This window comes from Thunnus maccoyii, chromosome 10, assembly GCF_910596095.1.
Source record: "Thunnus maccoyii chromosome 10, fThuMac1.1, whole genome shotgun sequence".
NCBI classification, from domain to species: Eukaryota; Metazoa; Chordata; class Actinopteri; order Scombriformes; family Scombridae; genus Thunnus; species Thunnus maccoyii.
Window position 1 is genome coordinate 18,880,413 of NC_056542.1, and position 16,101 is coordinate 18,896,513.

At 39.9% G+C, this 16,101-nt stretch overlaps 2 protein-coding genes across 2 annotated transcripts; both read left to right on the forward strand.

Annotated features, from left to right (window-relative positions):
• Positions 1–4,490: 4,490 nt before the first annotated feature.
• On the forward strand, positions 4,491–9,894 carry tnxba (tenascin XBa). Its single transcript, XM_042424734.1, has 14 exons — positions 4,491–4,611; positions 4,745–4,876; positions 5,004–6,230; positions 6,335–6,457; positions 6,615–6,758; positions 6,861–6,980; positions 7,072–7,227; positions 8,023–8,135; positions 8,235–8,367; positions 8,494–8,645; positions 8,742–8,838; positions 8,928–9,089; positions 9,182–9,345; positions 9,432–9,894. Exons 1-14 carry the CDS (start codon positions 4,491–4,493, stop codon positions 9,528–9,530), a joined length of 2,943 nt encoding a protein of 980 aa, XP_042280668.1. The 3' UTR covers positions 9,531–9,894.
• A 350-nt stretch (positions 9,895–10,244) lies between these two features.
• On the forward strand, positions 10,245–14,336 carry LOC121905446 (steroid 21-hydroxylase). Its single transcript, XM_042423671.1, has 12 exons — positions 10,245–10,362; positions 10,599–10,790; positions 10,941–11,030; positions 11,099–11,253; positions 11,422–11,517; positions 11,794–11,904; positions 12,016–12,102; positions 12,267–12,350; positions 12,587–12,700; positions 12,797–12,963; positions 13,858–13,961; positions 14,089–14,336. Exons 1-12 carry the CDS (start codon positions 10,245–10,247, stop codon positions 14,334–14,336), a joined length of 1,566 nt encoding a protein of 521 aa, XP_042279605.1.
• Positions 14,337–16,101: the final 1,765 nt, after the last annotated feature.

Genomic DNA, 16,101 nt, shown 5'->3' on the forward strand with positions numbered 1-16,101 from the left:
GGGCTGATTTTCATCATTTTATGTCTCCAAAATGTCTCTTCTTGTCATGTCTCTCTCACCTCCAATTACATCTACAAATGGACTGTTCCACAAATGGCCCAAGTTTGACATTAATCCAGGCCATTACATTCATACACATTGCTCCTTAAACACCTTTTAAACCAAGCAGCAACCAGCTCGTCTTCAGTCCTCTCCCATTTCCCATCCTAACTCTGCTGGGTCTTCTTTTAAAGAGTCCAAATGCTGACTAGCTCAGTGTTCTGCATCATGTTCACCTGACATTTTGACAGACCTGGAAAAACCATGATAATTACATCATTCATCAAATTATTGTCTGCTCTTCTACTAAGTTTGCCGTAGCGTACTGTAGGTTAGTTGTCTTTCAGTATCAGAACATGGTGTACTTGCCAAGAAAAATGTGTGAGCTTAAAGCATTTTCAACTGAAATATCTAGTGGTAAATATATTTTTAAATTGTGGGTGCTTACATACCCACAGTGTAGCATCTATAGAGTGAGTATATGTAGCTCAATAGAACTGTTTCTTCAGCATTACCCAGAGTTTCACTGCTGTTATGCAACATGGTTTTGCTTGTTCATTGTATTAGTAACTAAAGAATTTGATTACAAGAATATATTTCATCATATATAAATTAGTCAAAACAGTTCTACATCCTTATCTTTTTGGTACACTTTGCAGATTTATTAGAGTCGGGTTTGAAATTAACATTAATGAAGATGAACTGTGGCTTCTTTTGAGCGATTACACCAAAACTGCAGTCTCTATTGTAGAACAACTTCACAGGAATTTAAAGTTCATGCAAAAATAAATAATAATAAAAATGTTAAAGGGCAAGCGGGTTTTAATGACTGACTTTTAACGCTTATAATCAACAAATAGCTTTTCATAAAATACCTGAATTTTACATTATCTTTGGAAATATAAAAAAGCTGCAGTGATTTAAACTTTTGTTTTTGATCTCCTGTAAAATGTCACTTATGCCTGTTTGCTCCGAACCCTTGGTATCCTCGTCTTCATGTGGTTTACAAAAGGTGGGATGGTGGGTGGCCATTTGGTCAGAGATGCAGTGCCTTCACAGAGCATTCCTTAAATCTGGTGGATATTTGGTCACTTACATAACTCCCACGTAGTTACATCTCATTACTTCCAACAAACAGCCGATTCATATAGCGAGAGGTTCCTGTCCCCCAGAGTCAGTGGTGAATACCTGCAGTGTTACTCCTATGTATTCCAGCTGAATCATGATTCTCAGACCAGGGCTGTATTCAATCAGAGACTGTGTCTAGGTGTTAGCAATGTCTGGTAGAAGTCAAATTACAAAAAGCAGACACTGAAATACCTGTCATGAGCCATGCAAAGCTGAAACATGCAAGCAGTATGTTGAGCTATTTATGTGTTACATGACACTGTATTTTCAGGAGGGAAACTGCTATTTGAACATATTGACTAAAATCTAATCACATCAGATATTAGATTAAACACTAGATTTATTAAAACTGATTCATTATTTATATGTTGAACAAGAAACTCTGACTTATATTGTTAAACCTACCAGCAAGGTCAGTGGAAACACAACAAAAATATGTTTTCCTCGTGTAACAAAATACAGGAAAGTATTTGATCATATTTAATACACAAATTTGTGTGAAAATACCACTCTTTTTGTAAGTCCAGTACAAATATTTTCCATGGTGGTTGAGAGAGTGGGACCACTAGGGGTGGAGGAGAGAGAGGGGGTTGGAGGGGAGGGGGGTCCTTAAGTAGGAGCGGACTTTATCACTCTCCTCCTTTCTAGTGGCGGTCCTTTCTCTCACCTCTTTCCTTCCAGATCATACCCTGCAAGTCTATGTAAGCTTTTTCAATCAAATGGAGGGAGCAACACAAAGAAAGACATAAAGCCAAGAACAAAATCATTATTCTGGTAAGTTCATTTTTTTTGTTATCAGAGTGGCACTCATTTGAATGAATGGACTCCTCATTGATGTCTATTGATTATTGCAGTAAAGATTTGAAGTCAAGATTTTCAAGTACATGTGTAGAAAAAAGGATCATGTTGTTGTTTAATAAAGTATTTTAATTGCAGAAAAGAAAAGAAAACCCAAACTGTTGCATTGTGCTACTTTTTGTAAGATGTGAACGTGATATGCAATTGTTAGTGTGCACACATTTTCAACTTGATATTTGGGGGATATAGTTGTACTATAATTTAATATATCCAAGTTTAAATGATTTTTCACTCTAATAAAATTAATATAGTGATAGTATGACAATTGACATTTTAGAAGTAACGGTTGCCTACTTTAATGCAGCCAATTAATCAATTTATCCATGCATACCACATTTAAAACACTGGCTTGATGTGTAGTAAGGCATCTTAATGTGTTTACCTCCTGCATGATTTATTTGATTTTCTACAGATTAAAAGCCAAGGCTGGACATATTTCTATTAGTGGTTTTATGAGTTGTGGGTGCAGAGGATTATGTAACCTTCTGTAGAGTGAAAGACATACAGTGTCCCACAGTTCTATACAGTGAAGCTCTGTTAGCGCTCTGCGTCGTCTCTCCAGCGGACTCTCTAGACTTTCCGCTCAAGTCACCTTCTTCCTTCCTGTGCAAAACCAACTAATTTAGATTTTACTTGGTTTGGCAAGCCACTGAATTAACAGTTATGGCTGATTAGAACACTGCTGCATTTTTCAACTCATATTTGATTGATCTTCATTTTTACAAAAGTATATCAGTAAGAACAGTTTAAATAAAACATGTTTATAATATCATTTTTCATGAACATTTTGTTTCCTTGCAGTGATGCTCAGAGAAAATTGGATCATGAAAGTTCAATAAACAGTGACATATAAAATGAACAAGGTGAAGAATGAAGAATGTGTTGTAAGATCCAAATCCCAAAGAGCATCTTAGAATTGTTTTGATGTGCTCTTATCAATTATTGTGCTCAGTGAACCTTTCTAAATATCAGATCACAGCACATAACTTTAAGAGAACCTAAAGGTTTCACAAGGTCTTATGACTGAAAGGTCATCCGGCTGAGTTTGCAAAATGAATGGAAAAGTAAGTAATGCCTTCGTCACTGCTGTCATGTCAATTTTGAGGATGGCACTAAAAATGAAATTGTTCCAGTATCGCTTCTTAGTAAACTGTATAAAGTTGTACAACAGAGCATAAAAGTGTGAATGGAAACTTTGTGAATGAGAAGCTGGCCAGTGCTAAAGAAGAGCATGTATGCTCAGCAAAGCCCTTCTTGGGATTAAAAGTTATAAAATGACTTGGCATAAAGTCTCATGCATTAGACTTATTCATAATTCAGTTCTTTCATTTTTTTTTATTTCTAGGTAAGCCCTGGCAAAATCCTCTTTACAACTGGTTGCTGTAATATAAAGGAAGGAGTTCATCATCTTACAGTAACATACATACAGATCCTCCAAAGGCATTACCATCTCTGGCTACTGCTGCTGGCTCAAAATGTTGTTTACTCTAGGACTTATCCTCCTTCTTGCCCCTTTTCCCTCCTTTCAAACCACGACCAATGAGAGGAGAAACTCTACAGGAAGCGACATGACCAAACCAAATGCCGTTTTCATCCCTTCAAAACCAAAAACCAGCGTCGCTCTAGCCAAACAAACCATTCGCCCCTCCCTAAAGCCAAACACAGTCAATCAGACAGTTTTACCCACTCCAGCTGCCAACCAAAAACCTCCAGCCAACCCTGCAGCAACCACCAAAAGCAAGCCAAGCCCAGCAGTAATTCAAACCACTCCATCGGCACCCATAAAGATTACTGCAGTCAGTGGCACTGTGACCAACAAAGACAAGCACACAGCCTCAGTTAATCAGACTGTTGTAGCTAAATCTCCTTCAGTAAGCGCTGTGAAGACTACAAAAGACAAGCCTGCCCCCACTGGAGCTCTAAATGTTCAGTCAGCATCCACAAAGTCCGCTTCAGCCAGCAGTGCTAAAACTACCAAAGACAAAATCCAATCCTTGGTCAATCAAACTGTTTCAATGAAATCTCCTTCAACGAGTGATGGGAAGACTGCCAAAGACAAGTCTACCCCCACCATCGTTCAAAATATTCAGTCAACAGCCACGAAGTCTGTTCCTGCCAGTGGAGCTAAAACCATCAAAAACAAGCTCACAGCCTCCATCAATCAGACTGTTGCAGTTAAATCTCCCTCCATCAGTGATGTGAAGAACACCAAAGACAAGCCTGCCCCCGCAGTAGTTCAAACTGCCCTATCAACACCAGTGAAGGCTGCTACAGCTAGTGGTTCTGCAGTTGACAAAGATAAGGTCACAGCCTCTGCCAATCAGACCGCTGAAATCAAGGCTCCCACCAGCACCAAGGAAAAACCTGCCCCCGCACAACCAATCAAGGTGGTCATTACTGAAGACTGCGAGTCCAGCAAAACCAAGGAGCAGGAACTGAAGCTGAAGCCTGGCGCTCCTCTGGTGATGACGCACAAGATCAGTTTGTTGCCTGGTGGTTGCACCGGGAGCTGTGAGGCTGAGATGGCTGCACTGAAAGGACGCGTGGCCCGACTGGAGAGAGAGATGTCATCTCTGAAAGAGAAATGTATGATTTTCTTATGTCAATTCTGTAGTTTCATTCTACATATTTGGGAGTCTTCTGCTTTTTTCATTATACTTGACACAACTCATTAGAGATGTGGTTTTAAAGATTGTGATTCTTTTTTGTTGCTGCCCAGGTCCATGTTCTGCAAGTTGTCCAAATGATTGTAGTGGCAATGGGGAATGTGAGAAGGGGAAATGTGTCTGCCGAAAGGGATTTCTGGGTCCAGACTGCAGTAAGTGCGCCCAAGGAGCAGAGTGTAATAAAAGTAAGTGAGAGTCTGCACTGGTAGACATGGTGGCAGGGAAACAATTTTTTTAAGTGAGAGAAAATGTTGTTTATTTTCCCTTTGATAAATATGTCATTCATACCTTGATCCTACTACTCAATTTCAGAAGCTGCCAAAGGGAAGGTGAACAAAGACAGCAATGTCATCAAGGAAAACATGCAGGAAAAAAGCACCAAAGTAGAGCTCACACTCTTTGAGAAGAAGGACCAGAAGAAGGGGATTCAAGCCAAAGAGACTGAAGGCAAACCCAAAGTAGCCACTATTGCTAAAGCAGGTCTTGTTAAAACACAAGCAAAACTAGATACTTCTGTTAAGAAAATAACTCTAAAAGTTTCTCCAAGTGCCACGAAGACCATTCGCCCCACCATCGGTCAAGTTCTGTTGAAACATGAAGGAAGAAAGCAAGAGGAGGCCCGCAAAGGCAAAACTACGGTCCTGGCCTCTAAAAAGGTTCTCCAAAAAACTGAACTCAAGCTTGTTAAGGAGGGAACTGAGACCAAATCATTTCCTAAATCTGACCAACTGAAAGACGAACCTCAAACTAATATAACCCAGAGTAATGTAAAGAAATCTAATGGCACGGCTAGAATTGTGACCGTTCTCTCCAAGGTTTTGGCAACAAACAAAACCAGAGCAGGGAAGGAAAGCATTGAGCAGTCCACACTGGCTGAAAAGAATGTTACTCAATCCTCTGGACAAAAACACATCAAGAAGGTCAAAGTAGATGCTGTAAATGTACAGTCTGTTGATAACAAAAACACAGAAGCCGGCAAAATTGGAAAAGGAAAAGTTACACAGAAAAGTCAGTACGTAGTGAATTCAACCGTTACAGCAACTTCAGATGAGGCTCGAGCTCTGCAGAACAAAACGACTACCCATGTCTCTGGGGTGACCACCAGAAGGCTAGGAGGATCTGGATTAGGTTCTGTGAAGGTTGTGAACATTTCCTCCTACAGCTTCACTGTCACGTGGTCAGCACCACCAGGGATGTTCAAGAACTTCACTGTGATCAGGAGAGAGCCTCGAGCAGAGGGCGATGATGACGAACATGAGGAGTTTGAAGAGGAAGCTCTTGAAGAAGAAAAGGTCTCCACAGCTAAAAACACAACAGAGTTCCAGGTACACAGCGAGAGCACGAACATAACTGCCTTCTCTGGTAAAGCTGTTGGATCAAGAGGTAGAGCTGAGACCAAGAGGATCTCTATGGTGGTCCCTGGCAGCGTACGTTCCATTGAGTTCAGTAACCTTCGGGCAAACACACGTTACGTCCTACACATATATGGTACAGCTGCTGAGAGGAGATCAAAGATTCACAGAGTTATTGCAGCAACAGGTATTTAAAGCAGTACCACATTTATCATTTATGAGCAACACCTGCAGGATGAATTTGTGGATTTGTGAATAACAGAAGCAAATAAAAACTTCCTTTTTTCTCAGGTCCTGAGCCAGCCACAGAGATGGTTTTCAGCAATGTAACAGAGTCATCTATCACTGTGTCCTGGTCCAAACCAAAGACCACATTCACTGGCTTCAGGGTCACATGCACCCACGTTATCACAGGTCTGTCAAAAACTGCCTACATATTGCTTCACAGCTCAAAATGATTTTGCTTAAATCACAAATATTATGTTTCCCAGTAATCACAGTGTCAGTCAGTGTGGATATTTAATTAACTGAAGAATTTAAATGTTGTATTCGTCATGTGTCATCCTTCCAGGGGAGAGCCGGTCCATGAGCATTGACTCAAAGCAGTTGCATGTGGTTCTGTCCAACTTGTCTGCTGGAATCTCCTACATGATCACTGTAACCTCTACACATGGTAGAGCACAGAGTGACGCCCTCTCCTCCACCATCACCACAGGTACACAGTTAGTTAAGTTTAGTGTTGGGTACAGCTACACTTTTGCTGCCTTGGCATGTGAAAAAAAGAATAAACACACTATAAATTGTCTCTTGACTGCAGTACCTGCACCTCCAACACATCTTCAAGCCATCAATGTGACAGATACCAGAGCTGTGCTGCAATGGACACCCAGTCTAGGGAAAGTAGACCGCTTCATCATCAGCTATGAGTCCTCCAAGAGTGAGTACTAGATACATTATGCTACTGTTATGACTAATGACAAAGTGCTAATGACTGTGCTAAGTGTTTTTAATTCTCCTTCTTGCCACAGCTCCTAATGTGACAGTGACAGTGATGCTGTCTGGAAACTCAGTGGAGCACCAGCTGAGAGGCCTGCAGAGAGGCACCCTGTACACAGTCAAAGTCCTGAGCCAGAAAGACAGTCTCCAGAGTACAGCCATCTCAACTACATTTACTACTGCAAATGGTGAGTAGAGGGGGAACCAGTAAAGTAAGATTGTGCTTGTTTACTTGGTTCCTGCTCTAAGAATTGAATTACCTGTTTGTGATGAGCAGCCCTCAGAGTCTACAGAGTTTAAAGGGGATGTATCATTCACATTTCCAGGTCTATATTTTTATTCTGGAGCTCTATTGGAATATCTCTGCATGATTTACATTGATTTACTCCCTATTTATCTTATACTGGCCCTTTATGCAGCCCCTCAGTTCAGCCTCTGTCTGAAACAGGCTGTTTTAGCTCCCGTCTCTTTAAGGCCCCCTCCCGATGAGCCCACTCTGTTCTGATTGGGTAGCTTCAAGAAGCTGCCCCTCGGCAGACTTCCAGCGATTGCAGAGGCTATGTAAACAAACAGTAGTGGTAGGATTTCACTTCTTTTTTTCGTTCTTTACTCGAAATGGGAACTTCTCAAATACATCTGTACACGTTTGAGCCAAAATCCGATCAGAAATATACAAGTGGACAACGCAATCAGCCCATTGAACAACATTAGCTATAATCTTAGCAAAAAGGCTATGAATCGGATGGCCATTTGTGGGCATGTGCAAACAATCTGACATCGTCACGAAAAGGAAATAGAGGTAATATTGCAAACAAAGTGTTCAGAACAGGCTAAAACCCTAGCTTTTGACTTGCAGAGAGCATTTTTACATATATTCACGTCAAGTTTTGGAACTTGAAAAATAACAGAGCATTACAAAAAGCATGACATGTCCCCTTTAAAGTGTGTAAAACTAAATGTTTTTGCATTTTTGTGTCCCTTAGTGGTTAAAGCCAGTGAGGTGGGTGCTCGCTCTGCACTGATAGTGTGGAAAACCTCCACTGTTGTTTATCACAGTTACAGAGTGATCTACCAGGTGGTAGGAGAAGAGACAAAAGTGAGCAACATTTCTTCATCATCAGCACTTACAAAGAGAGCCCCAACATTTACAAAATTGCCGAGAATAACTCTGTGTGTGTTTATACGTATACATTAGGAGTTGACCCTGGAACCCACCATCACAGAGTATAAGCTGACAGGGCTGTTGCCCATGTCACGCTATATTGTTCTGGTACAAGGCGAGAGAGACGGACACTACACACCTCTTGTCACCTCAGAATTCATCACAGGTAATGTACTTTAAGTAATGCAAACCTTAAGATGAACCCCTATATGAACCCCCTCTTATATCCGCTCTGTCATTATGCTATAAATATTAGTTTATCATTACTCCAATGCTTTTTCTCATCACTTAGGGAAAGTGCGTTTCCCTTTCCCCACTGAGTGCTCTCAGGAGCTGCTGAATGGAGCTCTGCAGTCAGGAGAGGTGGATATCTACCCCCAAGGGAGAGAGGGACAAGCAGTCAGAGTCTACTGTGACATGGAGACTGATGGAGGCGGCTGGACGGTGAGAAACACTGATGTCACTTGAAAGAAACTTTGCACTGAAGTAATGCCTGAATGCATTTAGACAGTAGCCAGTAACCTGTTGTGTGTTTTCTAGGTGTTCCAAAGGAGGATTAATGGTAAGACTGATTTCTACAGAACCTGGAGTGAATACAATGCTGGTTTTGGGAACCTCAGCGAGGAGTTCTGGCTTGGTACGTTGTCATCACATCCGCACCAAATATTATTCAATAAGTCAATCAGTAAATCTAAACTGTGCACTCTTCTTCCCTCTCACCATCAGGAAATGAGCTGCTGCACAACCTGACCAGTATCGGCCCTGTGAGTCTGAGAGTGGATATGCGATCTGGAAATGACACTGCTTATGCTCACTATGCCAACTTCTCCATTGATTCAGAGGAGAAGTATTATACCCTCACAGTGTCCGGCTACACAGGAACAGCAGGTGCAAATTTTGAAAACTGAATAAAAGCTGACTTGAACATGCAGCGAAAGCGTAACAATTCAGACCTCAATGTCATTGTATTTCTCTGTCAGGTGACTCTATGAGGTACCATAATGGTCGCCCGTTCTCAGCTCGGGACAAGGACCCTCATTCTTTGGGGATCCACTGCGCCAAGGCCTACATGGGAGGCTGGTGGTACAAGAACTGCTACAAGACCAACCTCAATGGTCTTTATGGCTCAAACAGTAATAATCAGGTATGATTAATCTCTACTGAACTGAACAGTTTTATCCTCTGTGATACGACACACTGACAGAAACTTTTCTGTTTGTTCTGATACAGGGAATAGTCTGGATAGACTGGAAAGGTAAAGACTCCTCCATTCCATTCACTGAGATGAAGTTCAGACCATCCAGGTTCTCTCCTGCAACTCATGGCTAAGGATACATCAGCCTCCATGTGCCGTCCACCATGAAAATCTTACATCTGAGATTTGGAGCTCCAGAAATCCAGAAGAGAGTGGATCCCATTGTTGCTGCATGTCACGTTCCAACTAAAAATGCATGTGCAGTTGTTTTGAGAGCTGTAATAATGAGTGTGTTTCAATTCACCAGGATTTGTTCCAGTTTTGTTGTTGTGCTGTTTCTTTAGGAAAAGTACCATCAGAGCTGAGAAATGTTTTTATTGCAACTTTTTGTGTACTGTTCTACTGTTCTGTCTGACCCGTCCATTTCAACGCAATTTTGTTTTGACTCTAATACGCTTTTGTGCACCACCATGGTATGCCACCTCACTACTACTGTAATTAAATATGCACTGTCTCACTCCATTGGAATAAATGTGGCTAACGTGGGTCTGAAGTGTGGCTGTTTTCCTTTTGTAAAAGTGAAATTAAACATCCAAATCCTCTTTCTCTTTCTCTGCAAGATAAAGAAACGCAGGGGTGGATGTGTTATCATGCCCTTCAGCAAGTGTGTGTTGCTTTCATCTCATCATCAGAGATCTTGACCAAAAGAAATATTTAGACATCCTTGAGTTTAGTGAAACACCAACAGCATATCAAGCTTACGTGCTAAGAGGCTGATGAGACAGCTATAAATGGGATGAGTAGTGTGATAACCAGCTTTCTGAAGTGGGACAGCAACAAGACACAAAATGGCAATGGAAATATCAGTGATCAGTGTGGGAGCTGTACTTTTAGTTGTACTGCTGTTTCTGCTGATTTGCATATATGATCAAAGAGACAAATCCACACAAGGACATCACAAGGGAAGTAGGTCTACAGGTAACTATCTACTTGTTGTTTGTAGATTTATATTTGACCATGTAAGTTGTACAATCAATTATTTTAATTTCATGAAAATACAAATGTTCATAAATAGGACAGTTATCAAACACATTGGAAACTACTACAACACTTTTACTTTATTATGGATCTAATGGATTTCTATAATTTGTAATAACTCTCACTTTGTCTTGCCTTTGTCTTTTCTAACTCTATTTATCCAGTAGTTGAATCTAGACTTCCGCAGTATCTCTATCAGTTTCTTCCCTACTCCTCGTCTCCCTCCCTCCCAGGTCCTCCAAGCCTCTTCCTCATTGGCAATATGATGGAGCTGACACATGATCATCTACCAATTCACCTGACGAATCTGGCACAACGCTATGGAAACATTTACCGGCTTAAATGTGGAAACACTAGTAATCATCATGTTTTAAATTTATGGATTTTACGCAATTTTGTTATGTCACAAATCAAGCTAATGAACACTTTATTGTAGACAGTAGGGTTCAGATTGCCACCATACCAAAACCCAGTGAACATACAAATATATGTTGTGTTTTTTTCAGCCATGGTGGTACTTAATAGTAGTGAAGTCATAAGGGAAGCACTGGTGAAGAAATGGTCTGACTTTGCTGGGAGACCAATTTCATACACAGGTGAATATCTCAAACTTGTTTTGCAATGATAGTAATTATTGTGTGACACTTAAGTCTCTTTCTGACAGGAGATATTGTGTCTGGGGGAGGGCGCTCCATTTCTCTGGGAGACTATAGCGAGGAATGGAGGGCACATCGCCGTCTTGTCCACAGTGCCTTGCAGCGTTGCTGCCAGCAGTCTTTACATGCTGTGATTGAAAGACAAGCAGTGCACCTGCGAAAGGTACAGAACACAAGAAGATCAGATTGTGGACCAATTGTGCCTCACAAAAAAAAAATAATGGTCTGTAATGAGATAGCAGAGATCCACGCAGCAAACCAAATGTTAGGGTATTACCAAAATGGTCTCATAAACAGATGAAGCATTTAAAAAGATCTATTTACTCTTTAGGTTTTGATGGACTATCAAGGCAGTGCTGTAGATCTCTCAGAGGATTTCACAGTGGCAGCCAGTAATGTGATCACCACTTTGGCTTTTGGAAAAGAAGTGAGTGTCTTTTCTCCCTCTGCTTAGTTTGTATCCTCTGAGGACATGAAAAGAGTATTGGAGAGAAAAAAAACTACTTTCCACAGCAGCTCTCCTTGCGTGATCATGGCAGTGCTTGGTTGCCTGTTTATGTTGGACACTGAGCAAGGTCACTGTTTATGTTGCCCTTTTTAGCAGCATGCATGAGATAAGTGCATTCATAATGTACTAATCTATTACTGGAGAGTGTATTTCATTGGTAAGATGCCTTAAACCATAAACCTGTGTGATTTTTAGTATGACAAGAGTTCTTCAGAACTGCAGCAGTTGCACAACTGTCTGAATGAGATCGTTGGTCTGTGGGGCTCTTCTTGGATTTCTGCTCTGGACTCCTTCCCACTGCTCCGAGTCAGTAAATATATAATATATACCATCCTGACTGTAGATCATAGGGTGTATAGACTAACAAGCATCTTTAGAATGGAAATTCACACATTATGTCATCTGTTCTTTTGAAAGAAATTACCCAATCCTGTGTTTGCCCGTCTCCTTAAAGAGGTGGCCAGGAGAGATGAAATTATAGGAAAACACCTCAACAACTACAAGGTCGGTTAAATCAAGTAATCACAATCCAAAAAATTATACATGACTGAATGTACCTGATTTTTTTTACTATAGTGTCAAAGAGAGAGGAAGAATGAGAAATCATATCAAATAAAGTAATACGATAGCCACCTTTCATATTCAAGTTTGCTTTGTTACCTATACAGTCACAAGACACGAAAACTGAAGACGCCATCACAGGCTCACTCCTCCAGGGCCTTGACAAACATCACAACACAGAACATGGAGCGGTAAGTAATATAATACTGATTACCAGAGGAGATCAGTTTGTTAAACTTATGTGGAGCAGCATATGAATTGGATTTGGATGTGTATGTTTTATCTTCTTTATTTTAACAGATAATATTTTTTTCTCTAATGGAGCTGAAATTTTGAGAAATATGAATCGTCCTGAAACTACAACTGGAAATTTATAATAATTAGTACTGGTGTACTGAAGGACATGTCTTCATGCATTTGTCCTCAGCTCCTGACAGATACTCACGTTCACATGGCCACTGTGGACCTTCTCATTGGGGGAACAGAGACCACTGCGGCCTGGCTGAACTGGACTGTAGCTTTCCTCTTGCACAGACCAGAGGCATGACACATCATCATAAAAATACCATAAAACATTACATTTACCTTCCTTGATGTTTATCTCAGTGTCTCTCTCCTCTCTTACTTCAATCTTCAGGTGCAGACAAGGGTGTATGAGGAGTTGTGTACAGTATTAGAGGGACAAGACCCCAAGTACAGTGACAGACATAAACTTCCTGTCTTGTGTGCTCTGATCAGTGAGGTGCTCAGACTCAGGCCAGTTGCCCCACTGGCGGTGCCACACAGAGCCATCAGAGACAGCAGGTCAGTGACTGGTTATGATTGACAGCATTTAAATGACAGGAGTTCAGACATCACTTGGGCTTTGTTGCATGTTAATATAATACAGACCACCTGACAGATCTGACACAGACCATCTCAGAAGACACATATTTCACTCTACATTAATGTAAAAACCTGGCAGGGGATTTGAACATGGATATAACAATTATTTAAAATATAAATAAATAGAAAAAAAAGGTAACAAAAAGTAAACAGTTAGCATAGGATCCAGGCTGAACTGTGAACTATCCAGAATTATCCCTCTTTATAATACCTCTTTATAATACTGGATTATTGCAAATCAACAACTGAAAAAAATTAAATTTAGAAAAAAAATAGAAAATAAATAAATGTATAGATAAAAGTGGCAAAATTGCTAAAAATCTTTCATTTTTATGTAAGAAAATCTTTTGAATTTAAAAAAAAAAAATGGATCTGGAACTGAAACTAAATACTACACAACAATTATACAGTATATACAGATATATTGCTATATTAAATATATCCTGGGTGCTGTTCAGTGGTGGAAGAAGTACTCAGATGCTTTACTTAAGTAAGAGTAGAAATACCGCAATGTAATTTACACTCAATTTCAAGTAAAAGTTCTACATTCAAAATTGTATGGAAAAAATCTTAATCTGCGTAGTAACCAGTAACCATACTGTAGCTGTAAAATGAATGTAAAGAAGTAAAAAGTGCAATATTGGCCTAAATGTAGGGGAGTTGCATAAAATATAAAGTAGCATGAAATGAAAAATACTGATTTTTTGTTGTTTGTCGCTGTTTGGATCTACCAATGGAGTGTTTGTGCCTAAAAAAATCACAACATATTACCTAATGACACTGCTTTAACTTGGCACATTTTACTGTGTTCAGTATTGCAGGTTATTTCATCCCTAAAAACACAGTCATCATTCCAAATCTTTTTGGCGCACACCATGACCCTGGAGTTTGGACTGACCCATACAGCTTCAAACCAGGTACTGCTCCAACTGTTGGGTAAAGTGCATTCCTTTCACTTGGCTCAGCAGATCTCAAATAAAGTAGCAACTCTCTCTCTCTCTCTCTCTCTCTCTCTCTCTCTCTCTCTCTCTCTCTCTCTTTCAGAGCGCTTTCTGGAAGGAGGGGGAGGCTGCACCCGTGCCCTGATGCCTTTCGGAGGGGGGGCTCGGCTCTGCCTGGGGGAGTCTATTGCCAAAATGGAGCTCTTTCTGTTCACTGCGTACTTGCTGAGAGATTTCCAGTTCATCCCTCCTGAGGATGAGGCCTCTCTGCCCAACCTGAGAGGAGTTGCTAGTGTTGTGCTCAAGATCAACTCCTTCAAAGTTATAGCACGTCCAAGACCAGTGGCCTGATTCCTAAACTAAAGAGGGTGTAATGCTTAATTGTTGCTCAAACATTGTGCTTTTGTGTGTAAATGAATAATCTTTAAGTTTTTACATGTAAAAACAGTTACTGAACACTCACATGTATAATTCTCATCAATACTTCTTCCTATTTGCACATACTGTAAATATTGAATATCATGATTAAAATGATGCATTGATGGTTAATAATAATAACTGAATTCATTGCAATTATTTATTTGCTTATTAAATTATTACATTTCTTTACTAAACTAAAGCTATAAATATTATATATAATATTTGGTTCTCCTATAGTAAGGAAAAGCATTGTTAGAGCTTGTGTTAATTATAAACTTTTATACATGAAAATAAAACATATAGTAATAATTACATTTTGGCCTCAATGTCATGGAGACATGACATGGGAGATGGGAAATTACAAGAATGTACACATACTTCTCTCATAATGAAAAATGAGGAGCACTCAGAAGGAACTTAAAAAAAATGAATGTTGTTCAAATGTAAATCAAATCAATCACCTGGGGCTTGCACAATTTACTGGAAACTGAAACTGGTCAAGTACTAAAATAGAGGGATATCTGTCATTCAGTCTGGCAGCACCACCCAGTGGGCAAATGCTGACTGTATTGAGGGGTTGCTGAAAATGGAACAACTTGGAACAACTTGGATGAACATTCCTCATCACTGCGTTGGACATATGTTTTGGATGTTCATGATCATTTTGCACATCTGAAATAGGAAACGGAAAGAAAAATGTTGCATGAAAACACACACAATGTACAGTACACATGAGGTATTATCTTATATACATAGTGGTCACAGTTGTGAATAAAAGGGTCAGGGTAGAGCTCTGTGTTTGAGGGGAAGAACATGGGCAACTCATATGGGCTGGTCTTAAACTAAATGTGAGTTGCCTCAATGCCATTTCCGGTGAAATGTATGTAAAAAGACTTCTGCAACTGAAAGGATTTAGCAATAAGCAAGAAAATCGTCTATGAGAGGATGAGTTCCTTTTCATTGTTAGGACTCTATGTCCTTTCTTTTACACTGACAGCAGCTGGACTTCAGTCATCTGGTAATTATGAAAATATATTACATATACTATTACCTGTTGAATATTTATGTTTGGATATGGCTTAACTCTGCTCTGTCTGACTTTTTCTAACTGGTGAGGTACTGTTGAAAATCAGTTTTATACTCCAGTATTAATTTATCCAAATGTTTACTTACAATATTAAACTACTAAATAGAACAACGCATTGAACTAAACTGTAAAAACTATATATATATTTCAGTATATCAGTATATTTCAGTATATTTCAGTAACTTTATTGACTCACTTTTCAGTTCTATCTGATCAAGCTCACTTCCTTAAATGTGTTTGAAAGTTTAATGTTTCTTTTTCATCCTCCCCAACAGATGGTCAGTTGGTCATGTTTGCCTTACTAGCAGATAATGTTATTTTGCCATGTGGTATACCCTCCATTAAATCCTGCAGTTCTACTAACTGGAACATGATTGGAGAGTTTAGATCAGTTACTGAGGTGGTGAAGGAGGGAAAGGTGACACGTCCAAACGCCCACAGGCTAATCCTGCTGAGGGACTGCTCTCTACAGATAAATCACCTGGTTAACAATGACGCACGACTTTACACTTGTGAGAGTGGATCATTCAATTCAAGCGTTTCACTTAAGATTCTCAAACGTAAGTACCTCAAAACATTCTTTAATAACAGTTAATAACAACTTCACAG